Here is a 19,856-nt window from a genome sequence, read left to right as displayed (position 1 = left end):
GAAGCTGGGTTTTGTGAACTAGGGTAGTGCTTTTTTTAGGTTAGAAGTAAGAATTGAAAATGAAGCAATCCTCAAACCGGCCTTCTCGCCGATCTACTGGAACTGGATTAACTTTGACAAATGAGGGGAAACATCTGCTTATTGCCAAGACCACGATGCTGTCGTTTTTAAGTGCGGAATATTCGGGTTGACATTAAACCGAGCTAACGATTGAGGGGAAAGTTGGATCAGGTGACAATTTATCGGAATACATACCGACTTCCCAATCTGAGTTATTAAACTCTTCACGAAAAAATAAGTGTATCAGGATAAACTTCTTTGATCATGTTTGAAGAAAAGATCGTTGACTTCAAACCCTCACCTGGGTCTATCCTGTTGGTTGGTGCTTCGATTGTGGTGGGCCAATTAGATTACCCTGGTGTTGTCCGCGCCGCAAGGGACTTGGCCCAAGACTTTGCTCGCGTGACGAAAGGAGGTGCAAGTCCGTTGGTTGTGATATCATCTGATTCGGACTACGATAAGATACATACGGAAACGGCCATCGTTGTTGGCAGTGTTGCGTCGAGTGGGATCATCAAGACGCTTGCGCAACAGGGCAAACTTGATACACAAGCGATTGACGGGAAATGGGAGACATTCAGCACGAATATCATCGATCAGCCATTGGGGAAGTGTGAGAAGGCTTTGGTTATTGTTGGAAGTGATAAGCGCGGCACCATCTTTGGGATCTACACACTCTCGGAACAAATTGGTGTCTCACCGTAAGTCATTCCAAACGAGGTCAATTCAACGAGATTCACTGACACTGAAAAGATGGTATTGGTGGGCCGACGTACCGCCAAAACACCATGAAGAAATTTATGCGGCTGAGAAACAGACGGTTCATGGTGAGCCATCTGTGCGACACCGAGGTATTTTCCTGAACGATGAAGCACCTGCTTTGACAGGCTGGGTGCGAGAGAAGTTCGGAGGATACAACTCAAAGTTTTATGTCAAAGTCTTTGAACTTCTACTCAGGCTCAAGGTATACGATCTGCCTATTTGACTGCGACGCACCACTAACGACACGCAGGCCAACTTCCTCTGGCCAGCTATGTGGCCCGGCTACCCTAACCCCGGCGCATCATTCTTCACAGACGATCCACTGAACCAAAAGCTCGCAGACGAATATGGCATCGTCATATCAACTTCTCACCACGAGCCCATGCAGCGGCTCTCGAATGAGTGGTTTGCCGAGAATCCAGACGGAAGCTGGAATTGGTTGACCAACAAGCAGAAAATCACGAAATTCTTTGAACATGGCGCTAGTCGCGCCAAGGGCTGTGATTCTTACTTTACTCTGGGTATCAGAGGAGAGTATGATAAGAAGATGCTTGCTGAGGATCCTGCTGCTGTGGTACAGGATGCTATTGAGACGCAGAGGCAGGTTGTTAAGAAGGTTTATGGGAGTGAAGATGCTGTGCCTCGTGAGTATTATCCCACTTGAGGTTGGGAAGTAGCTAACTGGTGCAGAACTCTTCGCTATCTACAAGGAGGTTCAGTCCATGTTTGAGACAGGTCGACTGAGCGTTCCCGAGGATGTAACGCTGCTGTTTCAGGATGACAACTTTGGCACGATCCGTCGACTTCCTACAAAGGAAGAGGCCAAGAGGAAGGGCGGGGCTGGTGTAAGTGCCTCGCTTCAACTTTCAGCGCTCGCTGACCATCGCTTAGGTATATTACCACCTTCAATACGTCGGAGATCCTCGAAGTTATAAGTGGATCAACACAAACTCACTAGTAAGTCTCAAACCCCCCAATCCCGATCACCTGCTAATGGGGTGCAAGGGAAAAGTATGGCATCAATTACAGCAAGCGTATCACCACAACGCTCGCCAAATCTGGGTCTTCAATGTCGGCGACTTGAAACCGCAAGAGATTCCCATCTCCTTCGCCATGGCCCTAGCTTGGGACATCAACAGTATCAAACACGATACTCTCTCACAGTTCTTCAGTCAAGCTGCTGAACGAGAGTTTGGTAGTGTGCTGGCAGGTGAAGTCGGGTCGATCTGGCACCGACACGATCGACTACTAGCTTTGAGAAAGCATGAGCATATTGAGCCTGATACTTTCTCCGTTTTGCATTACAGAGAGGCCGATAGCGTCTATCGTCGATGGAAAGAGCTTCTCGACGATGCTGAAAACCTGCAAGCCCGTGTTTCTGAAGAACAAAAAGCAGCGTCTTTCCAGCTCGTTCTTCATCCAACCAAAGCGTCATATATCTATAACAAAGTACGTTGGAGTCAAGCTCTAAACAAGCTGTATGCTCGCCAAAGACGAAACTCGGCAAACACATACGCTCAAATTGCCCTGGACGCCTTTGACCAAGACTTTACTCTTTCGGAAGAGTATCACAGCCTTTTGGAGGGAAAGTGGAACCATATTCTGATGCAGCCCCATTACGGCTACGAAGATACATGGCACGCTCCATCGCGAGATATGATTGGTGGATTATGCTTTGTTCAAAAGCGTCAGAATTCTAATCCTATTGTTGGACAGATGGGTGTTGCTGTTGAAGGCCATGAAGGTGTGAGGCCAGGTCGTATCAATGAAGAGTCTGAGCGAACGCATCCAAGCAGACGAGATCTTGTTCCTGGCTTGACTCTGCGGCCTATGAGTCGGTATGGACCGGAGGCTCGATACTTTGATATCTTTACTCGGGGAGTGCCGAAGATCAACTGGTCTGCTTCAGCGCTTCAGCCCTGGATCAAGCTATCACAAGCGTCTGGGGTCTTGCTGCCTGGCGAAGATGATGCCCGGGTTGATATCTCGGTTGACTGGGGTCAAGTCCCTGATGAATTCAACGAAGAAGTACTCATCGATGTCCGATCTCAGGAAGGAGACTTTGAACAGGTCCATCTGCCGATCAATGGCAGACGAGTACCAAACTCTTTCAAGGGCTTCGTTGAGCAAGATGGCTTCGTCTCTATCCCTGCCACCGACTGTCCTATTGAGACTCCATACCTAGTTCTGCCCGATGCTGGCAGACTAGAAAGTGGCTCTTTGACTCTCGCTCCAGGTACCGATAGCGACGATTCGGTACCTTACGTTCACTACCCTTTCTATCTCTTCACAGAGACCTCCAAAGCCACTTTAGTACTATACTTGGCCACGACTCTAGATCTTTCCTCAGAGGATATTCTGACCTATGACATCCGAATCGACGAGGAACAAAGCCAAAGCTATCCTCTGCAAAAGAGAACTCCAGAGAGTGAGAAGAATGCTGCTGATAAAGGATGGGCGTCGGCTGATGGCTGGTTCTTTGCTGCGTCGGACAATGTGTGGGTTCGAGAGCATGAGTTCAATTTGGGGGCTGGTGCACATACGCTACATGTCAGGTTGGGACATGCGAATATGTTGCTTGAGAAGATTGTGGTTGACTGTGGAGGTGTAGCAAAGAGCTATTTAGGCCCTCCCTTTGGCATCAAGGCTTGAGCCTTACAAAGATAATCATCAACGCAGGTCAGATAGTTGCAATGAATTACAATGCCATTGTATTGTTCACGCCGATGGCTTTTAAAAGGAATAGTCTATGAGTGAATGTATATGCAGATGAGTCTCCAGCGCCTATTTCCCAGCCATGTCCCATGTTCAAAAAATAGATACTTGAAATCAGATACGCTCCACCTAGCAAGTCAGGCTGAACTTGAGCTTGCGGTCCTTGTTCGCAATACCGAAGTACTTCTCAACCTCAGGGGTAGCCAGAGGCGCATCGAAAGCAGTGAACCAGAAACCACTAGCATCCTTCTGTTGCCACAGCCAGCATCCGACGTTGTTGTAGTAGCTCTGCAGGCTAGCGGTAGTAGCAGCGGCCTTCTGGTAGTTAGGTCCCTTAGTAGGCCATCCAGTCTCTCCAACCCAGACAGCAGCCTTGCTGTTAACAGCCTTGACGTGCTTCTGAACATTCCAGTACGAGTTCTGGAAAGTCTTGAGGCGCAGAGCATCCTTGATGGGAACGCCCTGCCAGTAGGGGAAGCCGTTGGTGATGGCAATGTCGCACGCCTTGGTGACCACATCGTTGCGGCCGTCGACCCACGCAGTCCAGGTGTCGGTGTGGCCGACCTTGAGGTTCTTGTTGAACTGGCGAACCATGCCGCGCACGTCGTAGATCTGCTGGGCCAGCTTGTTGGGGGAAATGTCCTTGCGGTACAAGTCCTCGGAACCGACGGAGATAGCGGCGATCCAGTCGGTGCCGTACTGCTTGATGACCTTGAGAAGAGCGGCCTTGTCACGGCCGAAGTGAGCATCGTCGGTGGCCCAGACGCCAACAAGGATCTTCATGCCGGTCTGCTTGGCGGCGGGGACAGCCTTGACCAATGCTAAAAACAGTCAGTATGAGCCGATCTTATTGTGTGCAGGAGGTTAACTCACTGTTGCAGTCATCGGCGGAGTAGAGGCGCACAGCGTTGAAACCCTTGTTCCAGCTCTTGATAGTCTGGAAATCCTTCTTCCAGTCCGCAGTGTACTTGCAAAGCCCATCAGCCCTGTTGGCACCCATACTGAAACCCTTGTACTGCCCAGCCAAAGCCTGACCGGGGAGAAGCATCAAAGCCGCCGCAACGGCGCCAATAGATCCGAAAAGCTTCATATTGAAAAAATGTTAATTGAACGAAAGTGATGAATAAGCGAGTGACGGGTATAAACAGCCAAGAGATGGACAAGAAAAAAAGTTGGGGGAAGGACGTCTGTTTATTTAAATTAAACGACCCCCTTTTCTTTGCAGGGGGTAGACTGGTTTTTTGCCGCTGAATCCTCGTATTGACCCATGTTGGGTGAGGCGTTCTAGACCAATTCTTCGTAAGCGTGATGCTATTTTTGCAGATGCGCCGGTAATTCCGTGGCGCTAGCGATGGGTTTTATGGGGATGGGAGAGGTTCCGGTCATTTTAAAGATCAGATGAACATTAATGCTTGATTTGGGTTTTGCATGAATTCATGTCGTTTACGTCATTGCCGAGATGGGAGGGTTAGAGATCTGATGACATGGGGTGAATTGCTGTGCCGTTATCACGCGTTGAGTGGTTTTGCTGGTGACGTGACAGGTCAGGAGATTTATCTTATCAGTTTATCTTATCGGATCAACAGTTTTGCTCACTGGTATCCCCACGTACCCTAAACTTCCATTGTTGAGCTAAGTTTCAGCGAAGACTGCAGAGACTTGATCTTTTAATGGATACAATTTATGTATATATAAATTTTCTTTTTAGTAGATTCACCGCTTCAATAGTCACAATTGTCTACTGTGGCTGGCGAGTTCGTGCATTAGCGATTTGGATTATTCCTTGGCTGTTCACCAGGGTTGTTGGATTAAGATTGTGTTCGTTTAACAAAAAATAGGTATTATCCTCTCGTTTTGGGTCTGAATCGCAATACTCCATAAAAGAGATTCTAATAACTCTACAGTGTCATTAAGGAAATTTCTTCGTGCTCAAAAGGATGGCTGTCATAGTCATTCAAGCCCAGGTAAAATGATCATCAAGTTCCGAATTCATGCCCAAAACATGCACTATCTCTAATGATTTCCTTGTGTTGTGATATTAAATTAACTGGGCCTGTGATCATCTCCAAATAATATTTTCAGCTCGGTGCTGCTCATGTTGTCATTCAAGAGCTGCTGTCAAAATCATGCCCTCCAGATAAGATCCATGCTGTCAATCATAGGGCTGCGCTAGTGTCATTGGGCGAAGAGTTGTCAAGGACAACGTGAAAATATGGCTGTAGCATAGGGAATCGAACATTGCGGCTTGAACTTAGATGAGTATTGCGGGAAAGTTTGAGAATGAATCTTATGGTATGATTTGATGCGATCTGCCATTGAATAACAAGGTTCGCTGGTGAACACCAAAGTAGTGGGGGATCTGCAAAAGATGAAACCCAGTCTCCAGCGTCATACTGATCTGCGAATGATTCCTCAGCTTTCATGGTTAATTGAAGAAATTTCATGATTAGGGATCATCAAATGATTCAAAATCAGACGAGAAGGCTGTGATCAAATGTGGACTGATTTATTCAGCTGTTCTCGTTGTACACTGCAATACACTGATGGACTGATGCTCTGATGCGCGGTTTAAGAAAAAGCTTCCCCACTAAACCGTCCCTCGGACCAATCATAAAACACACATTTCAACCACTGGCATGAGCTGCGCTGGAGGTGCACAACAACAAACGGCTAGAGAATTATCCGGGCCAAAGGCTAAAATTTTCTTTCTCCACGTTCACGTCAAAAAGGATCCCCCGCCCTCAGCCTTATTCACCATATCATACACTTGAACTGATCTCCAAAATGGCCGCCTACGATACCTACCAGACAACCCTCACGGGCCGCTACTGCAGCCAGGAGCTGTCCCACCTCTTCAGCCAGCGATCCCGCCACTCCACCTGGCGCAAGCTATGGCTGTACCTCGCCGAGAGCGAGAAGGAGCTCGGCATCAACACCATCACCGACGAGGCGCTCGAGCAGATGAGGACTCATCTCACTGTTACAGATGAGGACTTTGAGGTTGCGCGCCATGAGGAGAAGATCCGTCGACATGTGAGTGTATATCGCTAGAGTGTCGTGGGGATAAGCGAGCTGACTAGCGTACCAGGATGTCATGGCTGTGAGAAACATGCTTCAATGGCGATTTTCGCAAGACTGATTGGGATACAGCACGTTCATGCTTTTGGCCAAGCTGCGCCTGCTGCGGCTGGTATTATCCACTACGGCGCGACGAGCTGCTACGTCACCGACAACACGGAGCTCATCCTCATGCGCGACGCCCTCGATCTTCTCATCCCCAAGCTCGCAAAGGTTCTTTACAACCTGCAGAAGTTTGCGCTCGAGTGGAAGAATGAGCCAACTCTGTCTTTCACACATCTTCAGCCTGCGCAGATCAGCACCGTCGGCAAGCGAGGTTAGTTTTTCTCTGGTTGGTGGGGTTACCATGTTCTGACAGTATCTAGCTGCGGGCTGGGCGCAGGATCTCTTGATGGATCTGAATGAGTTTGAGCGTGTGCGAGCTGAGCTCAAGTTCCGTGGTGCTCAGGGAACTACTGGTACTCAAGCCAGTTTCCTCGAGATGTGAGTCAAATCATTTGTTACTGCTGTGCCAATTTCTGACATTTTCAGTTTCGGTGGTGATCATGACAAGTGCGACAAGCTCAATGAGCTGCTCTGCCAAAAGGCTGGTTTTGAGGAGTGCTACGACGTAAGTGCATGGTATTCCTTTCTTTTCAAGGTACTTTTCTAACAATTTTCAGATCTCAACACAGACATAGTAAGCCTGACGACGCAATTGGCCCCCCTTCTTTTTGATACTAACCCTCGTGTAGCACCCGAAAGGTCGATTGTCTCATTGCCAACGCCGTCACTGGCCTCGGCACCACCGTCACAAAGATCGCTTCGGATCTGCGACATCTCGCCTTCATGAAGGAAGTCGGCGAGCCCCGAGAGAAGGGTCAAATCGGAAGCAGTGCCATGGTTAGCCATACCTTTCTGCGATTGGGTCAAGCTCAGCCACATACTGATAATCTCTCAGGCCTACAAGCAGAACCCCATGCGATCCGAGCGAATTGCCAGTCTCGCCCGAGTCCTGCAGTCCAAGGCCGCTACCTACATGAGCACCCACTCCGCCCAGTGGATGGAGCGATCACTAGACGATTCCGCCTGCGTGAGTACCCTTGTCATGCTCATAAATGTCTCTGGCACATTCTAACTAGATCCCAGCGACGAATTGACATCCCCGAGATGTTCCTCCTCGCCGATGCCGTCGCCATCACCTTGCAGAACGTCACAGAGGGTCTCGTCGTCTTCCCCCTCAAGATCCACTCCAACATCATGGCCGAGCTCCCTTTCATGATCACTGAGAACATCATCATGCGCCTGGTCGCTATGGGTGTTTCCCGACAAGAGTAAGTCTAAACTCAATCTCAACCGCCACATGAGAGTACTAACCCAGCTAGGGCTCACGAGCAAATCCGCGTTCTGTCCTTCGAAGCCTCCCACCAGGTTCAGAGCCTTGGAAAGTCCAACGATCTTGTTGAGCGAATCAAGAAGACTGAGTTCTTCAAGCCCATTTGGGCTGATCTCGATGGCATGATGAAGCCTGAGTTGTACATTGGTCGCAGCGCACAGTTGGTTGATAAGTTCTGTGGACCCGGGGGTAAGCTGGAGAAGAAGCTTGCGCCTTACCAGTCTTCCATCCAGAAGGCCAAGGCTGCTGAGCTGAATGTTTAAGAAATTGCGGAGCAGATACCTGAACGAAAAGAAAATGGAGATTAGGGCCGGTGGTGGCTGTAGGTAAACAGTCATGAATAAAAGAACCAGTAACCCAAGGGGCCTTGAAGCAAAAATTCACGATGTTGTCGAGCGAATTTAGAACGTAACCATCATGTGTTTGCAGTCATATATTGCTCTGCAAGAGCTCGGGGTATCAAGACCCGAGCAACACTGCCGATGCGTAAGGTATACCAATCGGCTACCCCAGTAAACCGGAGCGTGGAGATCCGCACTAACCCCAATGGCTTGACATGGAGTTGGCGCATTAAGCTTTGAAAATCCGGGGTGCCTTGTCGTGCCCCCAAACTTTGGTAGAAACATGATTATTGGCGGAATTATTTGAGCTGTTGAAATGCCTGCAAGAAATTAAATGATTGGATGAACTTGCCGGATATGAAGGTATATAGTTCACTGAGGGGACGCAAGTTTATCCGTTCAGTTTTGTCAGTCAAGTTCTGTGATTATTCTTTTCTTACTATGAAGTTCCTACCCCTCGCTGCAGGCATCCTAACTCTCTTCGGAGGTGTTGAGGCCAAGAAGTCGCCCTTCTTCATCTTGACGGGTGACTCTACCGTTGCCACCGGCGGAGGTTGGGGCGATGCTCTTCTTAACAGTACCAAGAAGCCCGCAGGTGGTATCAACATCGCCAAGAACGGTGCAACGACTGTATCTTTCCGATCCCAAGGATTATGGGATACTGCTCTCGACAATGTGAAGAGCCATAAGAAAGCTCACGAGGCTATTGTCACGATCCAGTTTGGACATAATGATCAGAAGACTCTTACACTGGAGCAGTACTCGGATAACCTTGCTACTATGATTGGTGAGGTCAAAGAGGCTGGAGGCACTGCGGTAAGTTTAACATTTCGAATTGACGGTGCAGTGGCTGATTTAATGACAGATTATCATTACGTCTCTTACCCGTCGTACTTTCAAGGATGGAAAAGTGGTTGAGAACCTTAGTAACGAGCGCGATGCTGCAATTGCTGTCGCAAACAAAGCAGGTGTTAAGTACCTGGATCTTAATACCGCAAGCACCAAGTATGTCAACGCTATTGGACAGGAGAATGCCGACAAGTATAATGAGATCGAGGGAGATCGCACTCATCTCAATTTCTCTGGGAAGTTGGTGTTTGGAAGGATTGTGATGGATTTGTTGGTTGAGAAGAGACGTGATCTGGCACGGTACATTGCGACGAACAAGAAGTTGAGTCAGCTTATTGAAGATGGGATTTATGCTACTGGAGCGGAGTGATTCTATAGAAGATAGTCGGAACTTGAAACAAAGACGCGGCGTTATCTCAAGGACAGCACCAGAATACAAATGGGTTATGAAAGCCATCTCAAGGGCTTACATACTGAAGACCTTTCCAAATCTGTGAAGATCCTACCAAATTGGCGTCGGCTGTCCCTTCGTAGCTGTCTTGGGAGGGTAAGACGCGACCACAGTCGTCAACCATACCGAATACGCCAGCAAGATAATTCCTGCGACATACATGATAGGCTGATCGAAAATCTCAGGCAAGACAGCGGCTCCCAAGCTGAACGGGGCAAACGTCCATATGACACAAGCCACATTAGTCAGACAGAACCCAATCGACAGACCGTTTCGTGACCCACGAGACAGGTACTCGTGTGTCGGCCCGATGATCAGAAGGACATTGGTGAGCGCTCCTGTGAGCATGAAGCTACCAGCGCCCAGGAACTCGATCAATATCCAGACCAGTGCAAACATAGCGAGCTGCAGAAAGAAAGTGTACGTCAAGATTGACGAAGTAGCCGGCTGTTTTCCGAAGAGAGGCGAAAAGGTGGCGATGCGGTCTTTGGGGCTCTGTATGGTATACCACATGCAAAATATCTCAAGAACTGCCCATACTGCTAGCGAGAATGAGGTTGAGACGAAGAACCAATGGTAATCGTAGCGAGGCGCCGCTTCGGCGAAGAGATAAACAAATGTCAATTCGTGAGCGACGTAGAAGGTTTGCATCCAGAAGGGTATGGGGCCTTGGCCTTCGCGCACAAGAAGTCTTATGGCGTAGGTGTATTGTAGAAAGCCGATAGCGAAGCATGCGTTGGTCGCGACCATAACCGGAGTGTTGTCGAATTGGAGGTTCTCCGCGATGCGTCCATAGTAGTCGATATTCATGATGATCTGTCTGAAATAGGCGAATATGGTAAGACTTTTCGTATGAAGTTTGCAACAGATGGCTGTGAATAAACCAAAAAGGATTTATATATAATATTTATCCTATTAAATACTTGGTAGGACACAGCTTTATATCAATACTAACTGCACTAGCGTTCCAGAATATCGGGTCGCAAGATCAACTGCCGAAAACGGTCCTGTGTCATGACCCGAAAATCCTGATCTCGGCACAGTTGAAGACGCCGATAGCCCGTTATGCTTGGGCTAGAAAGCTGGAAATTTACTTAGAATACAAGAGTCGGTGACTTTCGAGGGTTTATCCTCGTATTTGCTGAGTTTGGAGAAATTCCGCCAGTTCTGATTGGTGCCTCGTATTTGGCTCGGGACGTGCATTGTATTTACGATAATAAAACGGGACAATCGGGTCAGTTGACGAGCGACATTCTAAAGGGCGTTAAAGTAAATAAAAGTGTCTTGGCAATTTTGATCAAGCTAGTATACAAATGACTCCATCCTGACTTCGGCTCGTAATATTCTCAATTTATGAATAAGGCAAAGAATCGTGGCCTTATGAGCTGGAAAGCGAATCAATATCCAACTCCTCAGTGCGACGCCGAACCAGCAGATTCGAAGAGTAATCGCCAAGCAGTTTAAACCCCGAGTGAGATGGCTGCGGCTTGCAACCCTCCGGTAGCTTCCAGTCATACTTGAGCAACATATGGCATAAAAGGATCTTGATCTCATTCGCAGCGAAGAAGCGACCAGGACATGCGTGGAAACCATGACCGAAACCAAGATGATCAGCGCTGGTGCTAACAAGGTGGGCTTTCTTGTCGTCACTTGTCTGACGCATTTTAACGAAGCGATAGGGATCGAATTCAAGCGCGTTATCGTAGGTATCGGAATCCCACATATGTGACATGCCGCCGATGATCTTGTCGCCTTTCTTGAGAATGTCGCCGTTGGGGAGGGTGACGTCGGCAGTGGCGATTCTCCTGAAAGCACCTTGACAGAAATGTTAGAGGATGCTATAGGAAGGGGGATTGGAGAGACTTAGACTTACCGAGCAGAATTGGTCGCAGTCGTTGGGACTCCTTGACCACGCTGTCCATCAACTTCAAGTTATACAACGCGCCCTTGGTCAGTCCTCCTTCGGCAGTCAAAATCGTAATAATCTCCTCCCGAAGTTCCTGGAACAGTTCAGGATGTTGGCAAAGATTGAGAAGCGTCTCAGCGAGTAGGTCAGATGTAGTATGATACGCCACGATCGAAACAGCAATCTGCTCTGTAGCAGGATCATGCTTCTCATACTCTTTCTCAAACCACTCAATGGAATCATCGAAAGGAGATGGCTTTCCCTCGGCGAGTGCTTTCTGCTTGATACCTTTTCGTCGTTCAATATGAGGCTGAAGGCACTGTCGCGCTTCATTCAGCTTGGCGCGGACTTCCCAGCACTGCGGGAGGAACCAGTGGATGTATGGGCGAAGCCACCTGGGATAAGATCTCAATAAGCCGCCGTAGCCAAAAGCCAATAGAGTATATTCGCTCGAGGTCCTGTTCCACTCTTCGTCGCGGCAGAGCTCTTCGCCCATGAAGATTCGGGAAGAAACGCGTGATACCACGCGGATAAGGTCTGCCTGGGGTCGGATGGGGTGCCATTCTAAGCTTCGTCAGTCTTGCCATCATGAGTATAAGCTGAAACGATTACCTCTGGAGTCGGTGAGAGTATCCCGAATTGACAAAGATGCTTCTTCCGATATGGGCCCTGTTAACTTCACTACACAATGTGAGCTAGCAGTTACTTTAGAAACAAGGCGATACCAAGACCTACTCAAAGCCTTTGTAATATACTTGTTGATAACAGTCGTAAGCTTATGAGATCCACCAAAAGGTTGGAAACCAGGAATGTACTCATGAGAATCCTGCGCTGAGTTAGTCACGACCCCTGTACCCCGTACCAGGACTTACATCTCGGGCTGGCGTCTGAAAGTCTAGGTGTCGGTTGCTCTTCAAGGCATCCACCCACGAAGGAGGAATAACCAGAACCTTGCCTAGCTCGGTATAAGCTCGGTATGGCTGATCTTTATAAACTGTGCGCGCGTTTGCAAGGAGGCTTCTGCTGTTGGCAATGAACTCTTTGACTACACGCGTGTTTGTCAACTCGAAAGGCTTCTTGGGGATCAGGATAGGGTATTTCTCTTGTTGGGTGAAGAAAGAAAAGTTGACGATTAAGAGTGTAACAACGGAAATTGCGGAAAGAACCGCATATTGCGGATTTTGGAGTATGGTATCGATATACGCCGTCATCTTGAACAACTGCCGGTGGTGTGATGATGGATTCAAATCCTTCGCGGCAGTATTGTATACTTATACCATACACGAGCCATATAAGAAAACACAGATCGACACAACGTGCTCCCGTTCTGTACTTGGTCTCAATACCCATTTCACCGGAGCTCTAAGACGCGAGCCCCGACTGGGGGTATCAGAATAACAGCGCCTCCAGCATATCAAAAACAAGTGGCACAAGTAACCTAGATCATTGCTTGGGTCTCTGTACGGGCGTTTCTGTCACCCCAGCTGGTGTCTCTCCACTTTCTGATACCCCGAGAGCCCGAGTCCGCAAAATACCACCACATCTGCAATGCATAAACGAAATAATACATCATATCGGCTCGAAAGGGCTCAACCACGTCTATATCTCCGTTCTAATGTAACACAACGGTACAGCCATGCACGAAAGGCAGTGCATGAGCCAATAGGATAATAGGTGTATACGATTATAACCGAGATTTTCGCCAAGCATTTCCTGTTTAGATTCGTATCGATGGCCCTGCGCCCATACACTTGCTCACGGACCTCGCTACCCACAGTTTCCATGGACAGTCCGTGGAAAGTCCGCGGACGCAGAACCGAATGAATTGAGGGGATACAGACGAGTCATACCACGACGAAAAGAAAGGCTGTGAAACAGGATGGCAGTGGGGAATAGAGACCTGTTGAAAATCGGGAGACAAGGCGTGTGTAGTGAGACAAAATTACAGTAGACGATAAGCTTATACTACAAGTCCCTGCTTCCTGCATCACTAGTACTGACCTTCACTTCCAGAAGAACTCTATCAACACCGGCGTAAACTCTGAGCCGTCTCAAATGTATGATAAACTCCAATAACCCGAAAGTTTATCGACGTCAGATCATCACGGGCATAACAATGTGACTGTGCCGCAGCACTGCAGCTGACCTGCGGTCTAACCGTATTTACAATGCCAAGGGTGATCGCCTAACCCCCCATTAGTTTCTTCGGCAGTTCCTTCGCCCCCCCCCGCGCTGAGCGGTCTTTGCACCGTAATGCGGCCCGTACCGCGTCGATAATCGGATTTCGGCACTGGAATGGGGTGTGAGGGCGGAATTGCTTGCGCGACGAGGAGGGTTACGCAAGTTGGCCAAGTCACTGGATGTTTTCAACAACGCATGCCGATCATACAATTTCATTTCAATTTGACGGTAGCACGGCCTCCGGTGCTCAGTTTCAAGGTAACGTGGTGTATTGAGGGCCAATCACGTGGCAGTTGCTTTATTCCCATGAGGTCAGCGCTCACCGCGCGTAACGCATGGATGAGTATCTCCAATGCTGCATCGCTTTTTTGAAATGATACTATTGCAGAACTATTTACATAGGCGCTGATTACTGTGAGATATGGCTTGTTGAAATGGGTTCTGGAACTCGATAGCCCAGCCACATTGGGCCAAGTGGCTTGTTCCAGACCTCGAATTGTCTCATTAACGGCATGTAATTCGCAGATTGGTAGAGCTTTAAAGGCTGGCAACGGGCCACGTTCTACCAAATAATGTCCTTCCTTTAGAAATAGTTCTTTATATAGCCGTTGCACTATGTCTACCGCCACTTCTACGAGTCCTACCGACATTGGACAAGCTCTGATCAATGCATTGAATAATCCAACAGGCAATCTGACTAGATCACTGCTCCTAGCCGATGAAGATGGAAACATCACAGGCGAAAAGGGCTCTCGTTTTATTCTTCAATCTTACGGCTATCTCGGTACTTGCTATTTTCCTAGTAGAGTTCCTTCAACTAACCCCGTGCTGTCAGATCTGAGGGTCTCCCTTGTCGCCAGTCTGACCTTTCCCGTGGATGCGCCATCATTTGAGACTCTTTATCCCAAAGCGTCTTTGCAGTCATTAAACAGTTTTGATCCTCTTCTATACCAGGTATGTACATGCTGTAAAGTTTGACCGCGTCTGCTTATACACCATGAAGGCAACAGAAACCGCCGTGCTGGATTTTTGGAACTCCTGCAACGACTTCATTCAATACGCAGTATCGAGCTTCTGTAAGTTCACTATGAGCAGTCCTGGACGAACAGCACCATGGCGGGGCTGACAGGCTTGTAGGGACTGTGTTCATCGAAACGCGAATACTTTGTCAAGCTCTCGCCGATCAGTTTACTGGCGCGGGAGAGGTCAGTCTGCAGGGCATCATAAGCATGTTGACCAGCCAGGCATACTCTCAGCCTGGCTCCGAGAACGATTTTGAGTTCAAAGGTCTTGCTCAGAGCGCCAGTGAAATGCTACTGAACCTGAGCCAGCTTGCAAACCAGAAAGCTAGCAGTATTCAGGGCTTGACGGCCAGCATCGCCTCGGTGAGTAACCCCATGCGATGTGGATGAATGGGGCTGATTCAGCATAGCAAGCAAGCAAGATTCAGACCACGACAAAAGAGATTGATACCGTTGTGAAGAAGTTCGGCTTAAACTCGGGAGACCGTTACATCTCTACGTTTGATGAGACACATTCCATGCATCAAATAGTTCTCAATAATAGCGTTGAAGCAGCTCAGGCTGCGAAGGCAGATTGGGTAAGTCTTTGTTACCAGATGCAGCAAGTGCTCAGCCTTTTAGCAGATCAATACGGCAGTTGATGGGGAATTTGACTGACGGTTCGCTGCACAGGACCGTGAGATGATGGAAGCCAACACTGTGGCTTCTTACATTTGGATACCTGTTGCCGGCTGGATTTCTGGATCGAACGCCATCCTTACGAAGCAGAAAGATGTGAGAATGGCATGGGCTGAGTATCAGGCACACGTCCGGAACAAGAGCACTGACGCCACCAAGACAGCCTATGCTCTTGTTGGTGCTGTAAACTTACTCTCCTTACAGAACCAGGCCATTTGCGCCAGAGTGCGGAGTGTTGGCGTAGCATTACAAGAGATCCAGTCTACTTTCGTGGGGATAGGAAATAATCTGGGCCAAGCCTCGACGTTAATGGCTGCTGCGGATGATTCTGTTAGAGCATCGCTGATTGCAAACCAGCAGGCGATCCAAGCGGGAATCACCAAGGCAGTGCAGGAGTTTCAGGATACGTTGTCTGCGGTTCAGGCACTCATTGCGATCGACTCGAGTATCCAAACATCTGGAATCACTGCAGACATCGACGCGCCCAGCGTTTTATAAGAATAGGGTTACGCGTTATGCAGTGAGAGCAGGGAACATACAGGAGATGAGGCTTGCCATGGTGGGATGTTAAAAATGCTATCATAACATTGTATCGTAGACAACCCAGTACAATGCTTTGTATTGGCGTCTTCTAAGCACAGCAGTTTCCAAGATAATCAACTTCTCCCGAAAAGCCCATAGCTTCATTCCACATACCATTCACCCGTCTCCACTGCGCATCAAACCCCGTAACAAGCATCAAAGCCTCTAGCTCAGGGGTGCGACTGTGAAGTAATTCACCATTACGCATGGTAAGTATAGGCTGCGCTACAGCAACATATCCACTTTTGTTGATACGATGGTAAACGCTGTTCATCTCGATTATGATGCTTTTCATAGCCCTGCGGTGTCCCAGGACAGTATCTCTCAGTGCCCATATATCTCGAAAGAGCTTTGTGTTTATTGGGGCGCTGTTACCATAGGAAGAGAGCCTTTCGCCTAGAGTAGCTAGTTCTTGCTGAAAGATATCAAAGCGCTGGGAGAGGTCGGGGAATTGGCTTACGTGGTGGAGGGATGTACGGAGGGAGTCCTTTAAGCCGGATGTGACTCTCATGTTCACGGTAGGGAAGCCTATTTGTGGCTGTTATATGTTTGAGATTACCTGTAGTTGTTCTGGGTTCTGTGTTTGGAGTCAGGAGTCAGGGAACGAAGGAAGATCCAGTCACATATTTATAGGCCTAACGAGAGCGTTGGCGTTAACTTGAAATCTTTTCAGAATCGGAGCAGCGCAGCCAAAAGCTGCTAGATTTTCGTTTTCAAGCGGCCGCTGAGCAAAACGAAGACGCACATTAACGAAGGATTGAATGAGACTGAATCTGCTGGCAGATACGACGCCAGCTATTATTCTTTCCAGACAGCTATTGAATGATCTAGTCATATCGTAATGAGAAGAGTATCGAAAGCCCTTCATCCCGTTTTCAGCTGGTGAAGTCCATCACAGCGCTTCTTCCATTTTGCTTATCTTCATCATCCTGATTATCCATGTTGAGACTGGACTTACAGGGGGGGAAATGTAAGTGGAGCTCCACTTGTCACGGTGGGGCAAACCAGGAGAGAAACACTACCTAACATCTTCACCAACCTCACGATGGACCTACAACCTTCCGCTCTCTTTCCATATCAGTCTCTCAAGACCGATGAGTTAAGATTGCTACTCGTGAAACCTGGCGACGCTGACTTAATATGCGTTGAGCTCAGAACCGTTAAATCCCGCATGTTCCAAAGATTCTGGGCCTTGTCTTACGTCTGGGGCGCAAGAGAAAACCCCGCCATTATCCTTCTGAATGATCAGCCATTCAGTATCACGAGGAATTTATACAATGCTCTGTATCAGTATCGGCGTCATGTGTTTGACGGCTACGACAGTGATACCAAGGCGTTGCTCTGGGTAGATGCCATTTGCATCAACCAGAATGATCAGGTTGAAAAGTCAATCCAAGTTCCCCGCATGTCAGAGATCTACGGCCAATGTGAGCGTGTGTTGGCTTGGTTGGGCCCGGTGGAGAGTGACGAGGGAAGTCATGTTTGCAAATTGGCACAGAGGCTGAAGCACTTCCAGACACATGCACATTCTGTCAGTGAAGACCTTTCTGAAGATGATAGAATCAAAGCGTTCACGAGCTCTGGGCGTTCTGACGCGACAGCCGCAACTGAGGTTGAGTCTGTCCGGAAAGCTTTAAGGTCTATCGGTCATCGCCCATGGTTCCGACGTATTTGGATTCTTCAAGAAGCTGTCCTAGCAAAGAAACAGCCAATCTTGCTTTGTGGACCTCACGAGTTGGGATACGAGATCTTCTTCAAGACTTGGGTCTTGATGCTGAATCCATCTGAGGATGGACAGCTGCTCTACTCGTTCATGGCGGAGAATCCAATTAGGTTCAAAGCCATTGAACTGGCATATAAGAATATCCTACAGGTCAGAAGTGAGAAGCCTGCAGAAGAAGAAGAAGAAGCAAAACCGACAGTGGATCAGGAGAAGCAGTGTGCTCTTGACATATTGAAGCTGTTGAATGAGACGACTGAGTTGGAAGCTACGGTTGCTCATGATCGTTTATATGCCCTCATTGGTCTCTTGCGTTGCGATCCTCTACCCAAGGCCCTTCGGCCAGACTACACACAATCTTTTGAAGAACTTTGCTACAAGTTCACAATGTTCATTCTTGAACAGACCCAAGATATCCGTGTTGTGAACTTGGGAACTGTCGGCAACCTTTCATCCGTACCGTCGTGGACACCTGATCTCCGAAATAGCTGGACAGCAAGGTCCAATCTGACCCCCAGTCCTGGGAAGTGCTTCAATATTTCGGAGGATGGTAAGACTCTTACCATGCCGGCGATCATCCTTGGGCAATGTGTGACCGTTTGCAAGCCCGTCACGCCTGATCCCGATACTGGCATTATCTCGCCATTATCACTCTTGCAATTTGATGAGGCTATAGTCAAAGTAACGGCAGCTATAAGAAGAGTTACACGCATGGTAGTAATGACCGAGTGGTTCAAATACCATCTTGCAGACATATACACTGAAGAGCGATTAACTCAAAACCCGACCATTGTGCAGAGAGTCATGATGGCTTATGTATGCATGGTGCATAATCAACCATTATCCTCTCTTGGCACGAGATTTGGAACTGAGGAACAGTTGCAAGGTGCTTATGGAATGGTAACAGATCCCATTTTCCAGCAGAGCATGGTTGGATGCAGCAACTTTGTGCTGCAAGATGGAACGGCAGGACAGTTACTTCATAGTGATGCTGTGGCAGCTGTTGGGGATGCGATCTGTGTTTTCCCTGGTCTTTCGACTCTTTTCCTTCTACGAAGAAATGATGATGGAAAGTGTCGGATTATTGGCCAGGTTTCTAAGTGGGAGAGTATTGGGGCAAGTTTACCTGCGGATCAGCTTGAGAGTTACCGTCACTCATTTGAAGGGGCTCACTTGGGAGAAGAAACTGAGCATGGGGTAAGACTGCTAAGTCTTGTCTAAAAGTATAGCGAGTAAGATCATCGATGGTAACGCACCATAGACGAGTCCTTGTCAGAGTCAAAAGCAGTTTTCAAAATCCCTTTGTACCATATCAATAAGAACATATAGTTATGTCTTCTATCTCCTAGATGTCGCAGCACGACTCTCAATGTCATTAGCATCAGCTCCCCGTCCGTGTCCTCTGAAGCGACTCATAAACCCTGGCTCACCATCTTTGCTCTTCGATGGAATGTTGATAAGTCTGTCACTTTTCTCTCTGCCTTCCCTCCCAGTACCCTCTTCCTCTGGCAAGTTCGACGGACGTGAAGCTGGCTTGGAATCGCCTTCGAATGCTTTTTCTACAATCTCAAATAGCATTTGCTTGGCGCGCTTGATGTTTTCCCAGTAGAAGACACTGAAACCTAGGATTGCTGATATTCCGATAGAAACGAAGACTATACCATCGTTAGTAGGGAAGGAAGTTACAAGTTAACAGTTGTCGGAGCTTACATATGACATAGAAAGCCCAAGCAGGAGCTTCTTGGAAGGAGGCTACGTCCAAGGCGAACAATGATGATAAAAACGACAACGGGAGCTAATTTCACAGGTTGGTGTCATTGGCTGTCCTTATAATCAATTTAGATAAGGCTTACGAATAGAACTGTGGCAAAGGTAAAAGTCATGACCGTCTTGCCTTGCCTGGTAGCTTCGGTCGCTTGACGGTTCGCAACATCACTCTGTTGGAGTGAAAGCGTGGTGCTGATCTTTTAGTTTCCCATATCAGCACATGTAGGTCTTAATAACACTGAAATTCAAACTTACCGCCGACTGTATTCTTTCTGCAATGGAATCAAGCTCTTGCAGATCCTTCACAACATAAGTTGAAGATAACCGTGATTCGTCCACTTCCTTGCCAGCAAGCCCTCTTTGTACGAT

At 48.1% G+C, this 19,856-nt stretch overlaps 9 protein-coding genes across 9 annotated transcripts; 6 read left to right on the top strand and 3 right to left on the bottom strand.

The window, feature by feature from the left end:
- Nucleotides 1–217: 217 nt before the first annotated feature.
- Nucleotides 218–3,578, top strand: FOBCDRAFT_323927 (uncharacterized protein). The gene is made up of 6 exons (XM_031191906.3): nucleotides 218–761; nucleotides 814–1,024; nucleotides 1,073–1,466; nucleotides 1,513–1,667; nucleotides 1,714–1,779; nucleotides 1,828–3,578. The coding sequence occupies exons 1-6, from the start codon at nucleotides 325–327 to the stop codon at nucleotides 3,472–3,474; spliced, it is 2,910 nt and encodes a 969-aa protein (XP_031033137.2). The 5' UTR covers nucleotides 218–324; the 3' UTR covers nucleotides 3,475–3,578.
- FOBCDRAFT_10637 (glycoside hydrolase superfamily) lies at nucleotides 3,499–4,696 on the bottom strand. Its single transcript, XM_031191905.3, has 2 exons — nucleotides 4,411–4,696; nucleotides 3,499–4,358 (listed from the first exon to the last, which is right to left on the bottom strand). The coding sequence occupies exons 1-2, from the start codon at nucleotides 4,625–4,627 to the stop codon at nucleotides 3,667–3,669; spliced, it is 909 nt and encodes a 302-aa protein (XP_031033136.2). The 5' UTR covers nucleotides 4,628–4,696; the 3' UTR covers nucleotides 3,499–3,666.
- A 295-nt stretch (nucleotides 4,697–4,991) lies between these two features.
- FOBCDRAFT_232992 (uncharacterized protein) lies at nucleotides 4,992–5,522 on the top strand. The gene is made up of 2 exons (XM_059609911.1): nucleotides 4,992–5,375; nucleotides 5,442–5,522. The coding sequence occupies exon 1, from the start codon at nucleotides 5,208–5,210 to the stop codon at nucleotides 5,373–5,375; it is 168 nt and encodes a 55-aa protein (XP_059467989.1). The 5' UTR covers nucleotides 4,992–5,207; the 3' UTR covers nucleotides 5,442–5,522.
- A 735-nt stretch (nucleotides 5,523–6,257) lies between these two features.
- FOBCDRAFT_232991 (L-Aspartase-like protein) lies at nucleotides 6,258–8,386 on the top strand. Its single transcript, XM_031191903.3, has 10 exons — nucleotides 6,258–6,570; nucleotides 6,626–6,637; nucleotides 6,688–6,931; nucleotides 6,981–7,098; nucleotides 7,147–7,225; nucleotides 7,278–7,294; nucleotides 7,350–7,497; nucleotides 7,556–7,687; nucleotides 7,744–7,928; nucleotides 7,980–8,386. Exons 1-10 carry the CDS (start codon nucleotides 6,322–6,324, stop codon nucleotides 8,251–8,253), a joined length of 1,458 nt encoding a protein of 485 aa, XP_031033134.2. The 5' UTR covers nucleotides 6,258–6,321; the 3' UTR covers nucleotides 8,254–8,386.
- Nucleotides 8,387–8,756: 370 nt separating this feature from the next.
- Nucleotides 8,757–9,621, top strand: FOBCDRAFT_323924 (SGNH hydrolase-type esterase domain-containing protein). The gene is made up of 2 exons (XM_031191902.3): nucleotides 8,757–9,147; nucleotides 9,197–9,621. Exons 1-2 carry the CDS (start codon nucleotides 8,773–8,775, stop codon nucleotides 9,548–9,550), a joined length of 729 nt encoding a protein of 242 aa, XP_031033133.2. The 5' UTR covers nucleotides 8,757–8,772; the 3' UTR covers nucleotides 9,551–9,621.
- A 20-nt stretch (nucleotides 9,622–9,641) lies between these two features.
- On the bottom strand, nucleotides 9,642–10,373 carry FOBCDRAFT_232987 (uncharacterized protein). Its single transcript, XM_031191901.3, has one exon. It carries the CDS (start codon nucleotides 10,280–10,282, stop codon nucleotides 9,683–9,685), a length of 600 nt encoding a protein of 199 aa, XP_031033132.3. The 5' UTR covers nucleotides 10,283–10,373; the 3' UTR covers nucleotides 9,642–9,682.
- Nucleotides 10,374–10,917: 544 nt separating this feature from the next.
- FOBCDRAFT_232986 (cytochrome P450) lies at nucleotides 10,918–12,784 on the bottom strand. The gene is made up of 5 exons (XM_031191900.3): nucleotides 12,410–12,784; nucleotides 12,273–12,363; nucleotides 12,150–12,218; nucleotides 11,505–12,101; nucleotides 10,918–11,446 (listed from the first exon to the last, which is right to left on the bottom strand). The coding sequence occupies exons 1-5, from the start codon at nucleotides 12,746–12,748 to the stop codon at nucleotides 11,010–11,012; spliced, it is 1,533 nt and encodes a 510-aa protein (XP_031033131.2). The 5' UTR covers nucleotides 12,749–12,784; the 3' UTR covers nucleotides 10,918–11,009.
- Nucleotides 12,785–14,333: 1,549 nt separating this feature from the next.
- Nucleotides 14,334–15,916, top strand: FOBCDRAFT_244665 (uncharacterized protein; the record flags this gene model as incomplete). The annotated part of the gene is made up of 5 exons (XM_059610621.1): nucleotides 14,334–14,672; nucleotides 14,722–14,794; nucleotides 14,892–15,103; nucleotides 15,151–15,318; nucleotides 15,413–15,916. 5 exons carry the CDS (start codon nucleotides 14,334–14,336, stop codon nucleotides 15,914–15,916), a joined length of 1,296 nt encoding a protein of 431 aa, XP_059466063.1.
- A 1,129-nt stretch (nucleotides 15,917–17,045) lies between these two features.
- FOBCDRAFT_253752 (heterokaryon incompatibility protein-domain-containing protein) lies at nucleotides 17,046–19,079 on the top strand (the record flags this gene model as incomplete). Its single annotated transcript, XM_031191897.3, has 1 exon — nucleotides 17,046–19,079. The coding sequence occupies one exon, from the start codon at nucleotides 17,046–17,048 to the stop codon at nucleotides 18,939–18,941; it is 1,896 nt and encodes a 631-aa protein (XP_031033128.2). The 3' UTR covers nucleotides 18,942–19,079.
- Nucleotides 19,080–19,856: the final 777 nt, after the last annotated feature.

The sequence above is a fragment of the Fusarium oxysporum genome, chromosome X (genome assembly GCF_013085055.1).
Source record: "Fusarium oxysporum Fo47 chromosome X, complete sequence".
In the NCBI taxonomy this organism is placed as follows: Eukaryota; Fungi; Ascomycota; class Sordariomycetes; order Hypocreales; family Nectriaceae; genus Fusarium; species Fusarium oxysporum.
This window is presented reverse-complemented; position numbering and strand designations above follow the sequence as displayed.

Excerpts from the sequence above, each read along its gene's own strand:
- FOBCDRAFT_323927 (XM_031191906.3), top strand. The coding sequence starts at position 325 with ATGTTTGAAGAAAAGATCGTTGACTTCAAACCCTCACCTGGGTCTATC. Across the intron at positions 1,025-1,072 it reads AACTTCTACTCAGGCTCAAG|GCCAACTTCCTCTGGCCAGC; the intron begins GTATACGATCTG and ends AACGACACGCAG. Across the intron at positions 1,780-1,827 it reads GGATCAACACAAACTCACTA|GGAAAAGTATGGCATCAATT; the intron begins GTAAGTCTCAAA and ends ATGGGGTGCAAG.
- FOBCDRAFT_10637 (XM_031191905.3), bottom strand. The coding sequence starts at position 4,627 with ATGAAGCTTTTCGGATCTATTGGCGCCGTTGCGGCGGCTTTGATGCTT. Across the intron at positions 4,359-4,410 it reads CTCCGCCGATGACTGCAACA|CATTGGTCAAGGCTGTCCCC; the intron begins GTGAGTTAACCT and ends GACTGTTTTTAG.
- FOBCDRAFT_232992 (XM_059609911.1), top strand. The coding sequence starts at position 5,208 with ATGGATACAATTTATGTATATATAAATTTTCTTTTTAGTAGATTCACC.
- FOBCDRAFT_232991 (XM_031191903.3), top strand. The coding sequence starts at position 6,322 with ATGGCCGCCTACGATACCTACCAGACAACCCTCACGGGCCGCTACTGC. Across the intron at positions 6,932-6,980 it reads CAGCACCGTCGGCAAGCGAG|CTGCGGGCTGGGCGCAGGAT; the intron begins GTTAGTTTTTCT and ends GACAGTATCTAG. Across the intron at positions 7,099-7,146 it reads CAAGCCAGTTTCCTCGAGAT|TTTCGGTGGTGATCATGACA; the intron begins GTGAGTCAAATC and ends TGACATTTTCAG.
- FOBCDRAFT_323924 (XM_031191902.3), top strand. The coding sequence starts at position 8,773 with ATGAAGTTCCTACCCCTCGCTGCAGGCATCCTAACTCTCTTCGGAGGT. Across the intron at positions 9,148-9,196 it reads AAGAGGCTGGAGGCACTGCG|ATTATCATTACGTCTCTTAC; the intron begins GTAAGTTTAACA and ends ATTTAATGACAG.
- FOBCDRAFT_232987 (XM_031191901.3), bottom strand. The coding sequence starts at position 10,282 with ATGCAAACCTTCTACGTCGCTCACGAATTGACATTTGTTTATCTCTTC.
- FOBCDRAFT_232986 (XM_031191900.3), bottom strand. The coding sequence starts at position 12,748 with ATGACGGCGTATATCGATACCATACTCCAAAATCCGCAATATGCGGTT. Across the intron at positions 12,102-12,149 it reads TACTCTCACCGACTCCAGAG|AATGGCACCCCATCCGACCC; the intron begins GTAATCGTTTCA and ends GACGAAGCTTAG. Across the intron at positions 11,447-11,504 it reads ACTGCGACCAATTCTGCTCG|GTGCTTTCAGGAGAATCGCC; the intron begins GTAAGTCTAAGT and ends ATTTCTGTCAAG.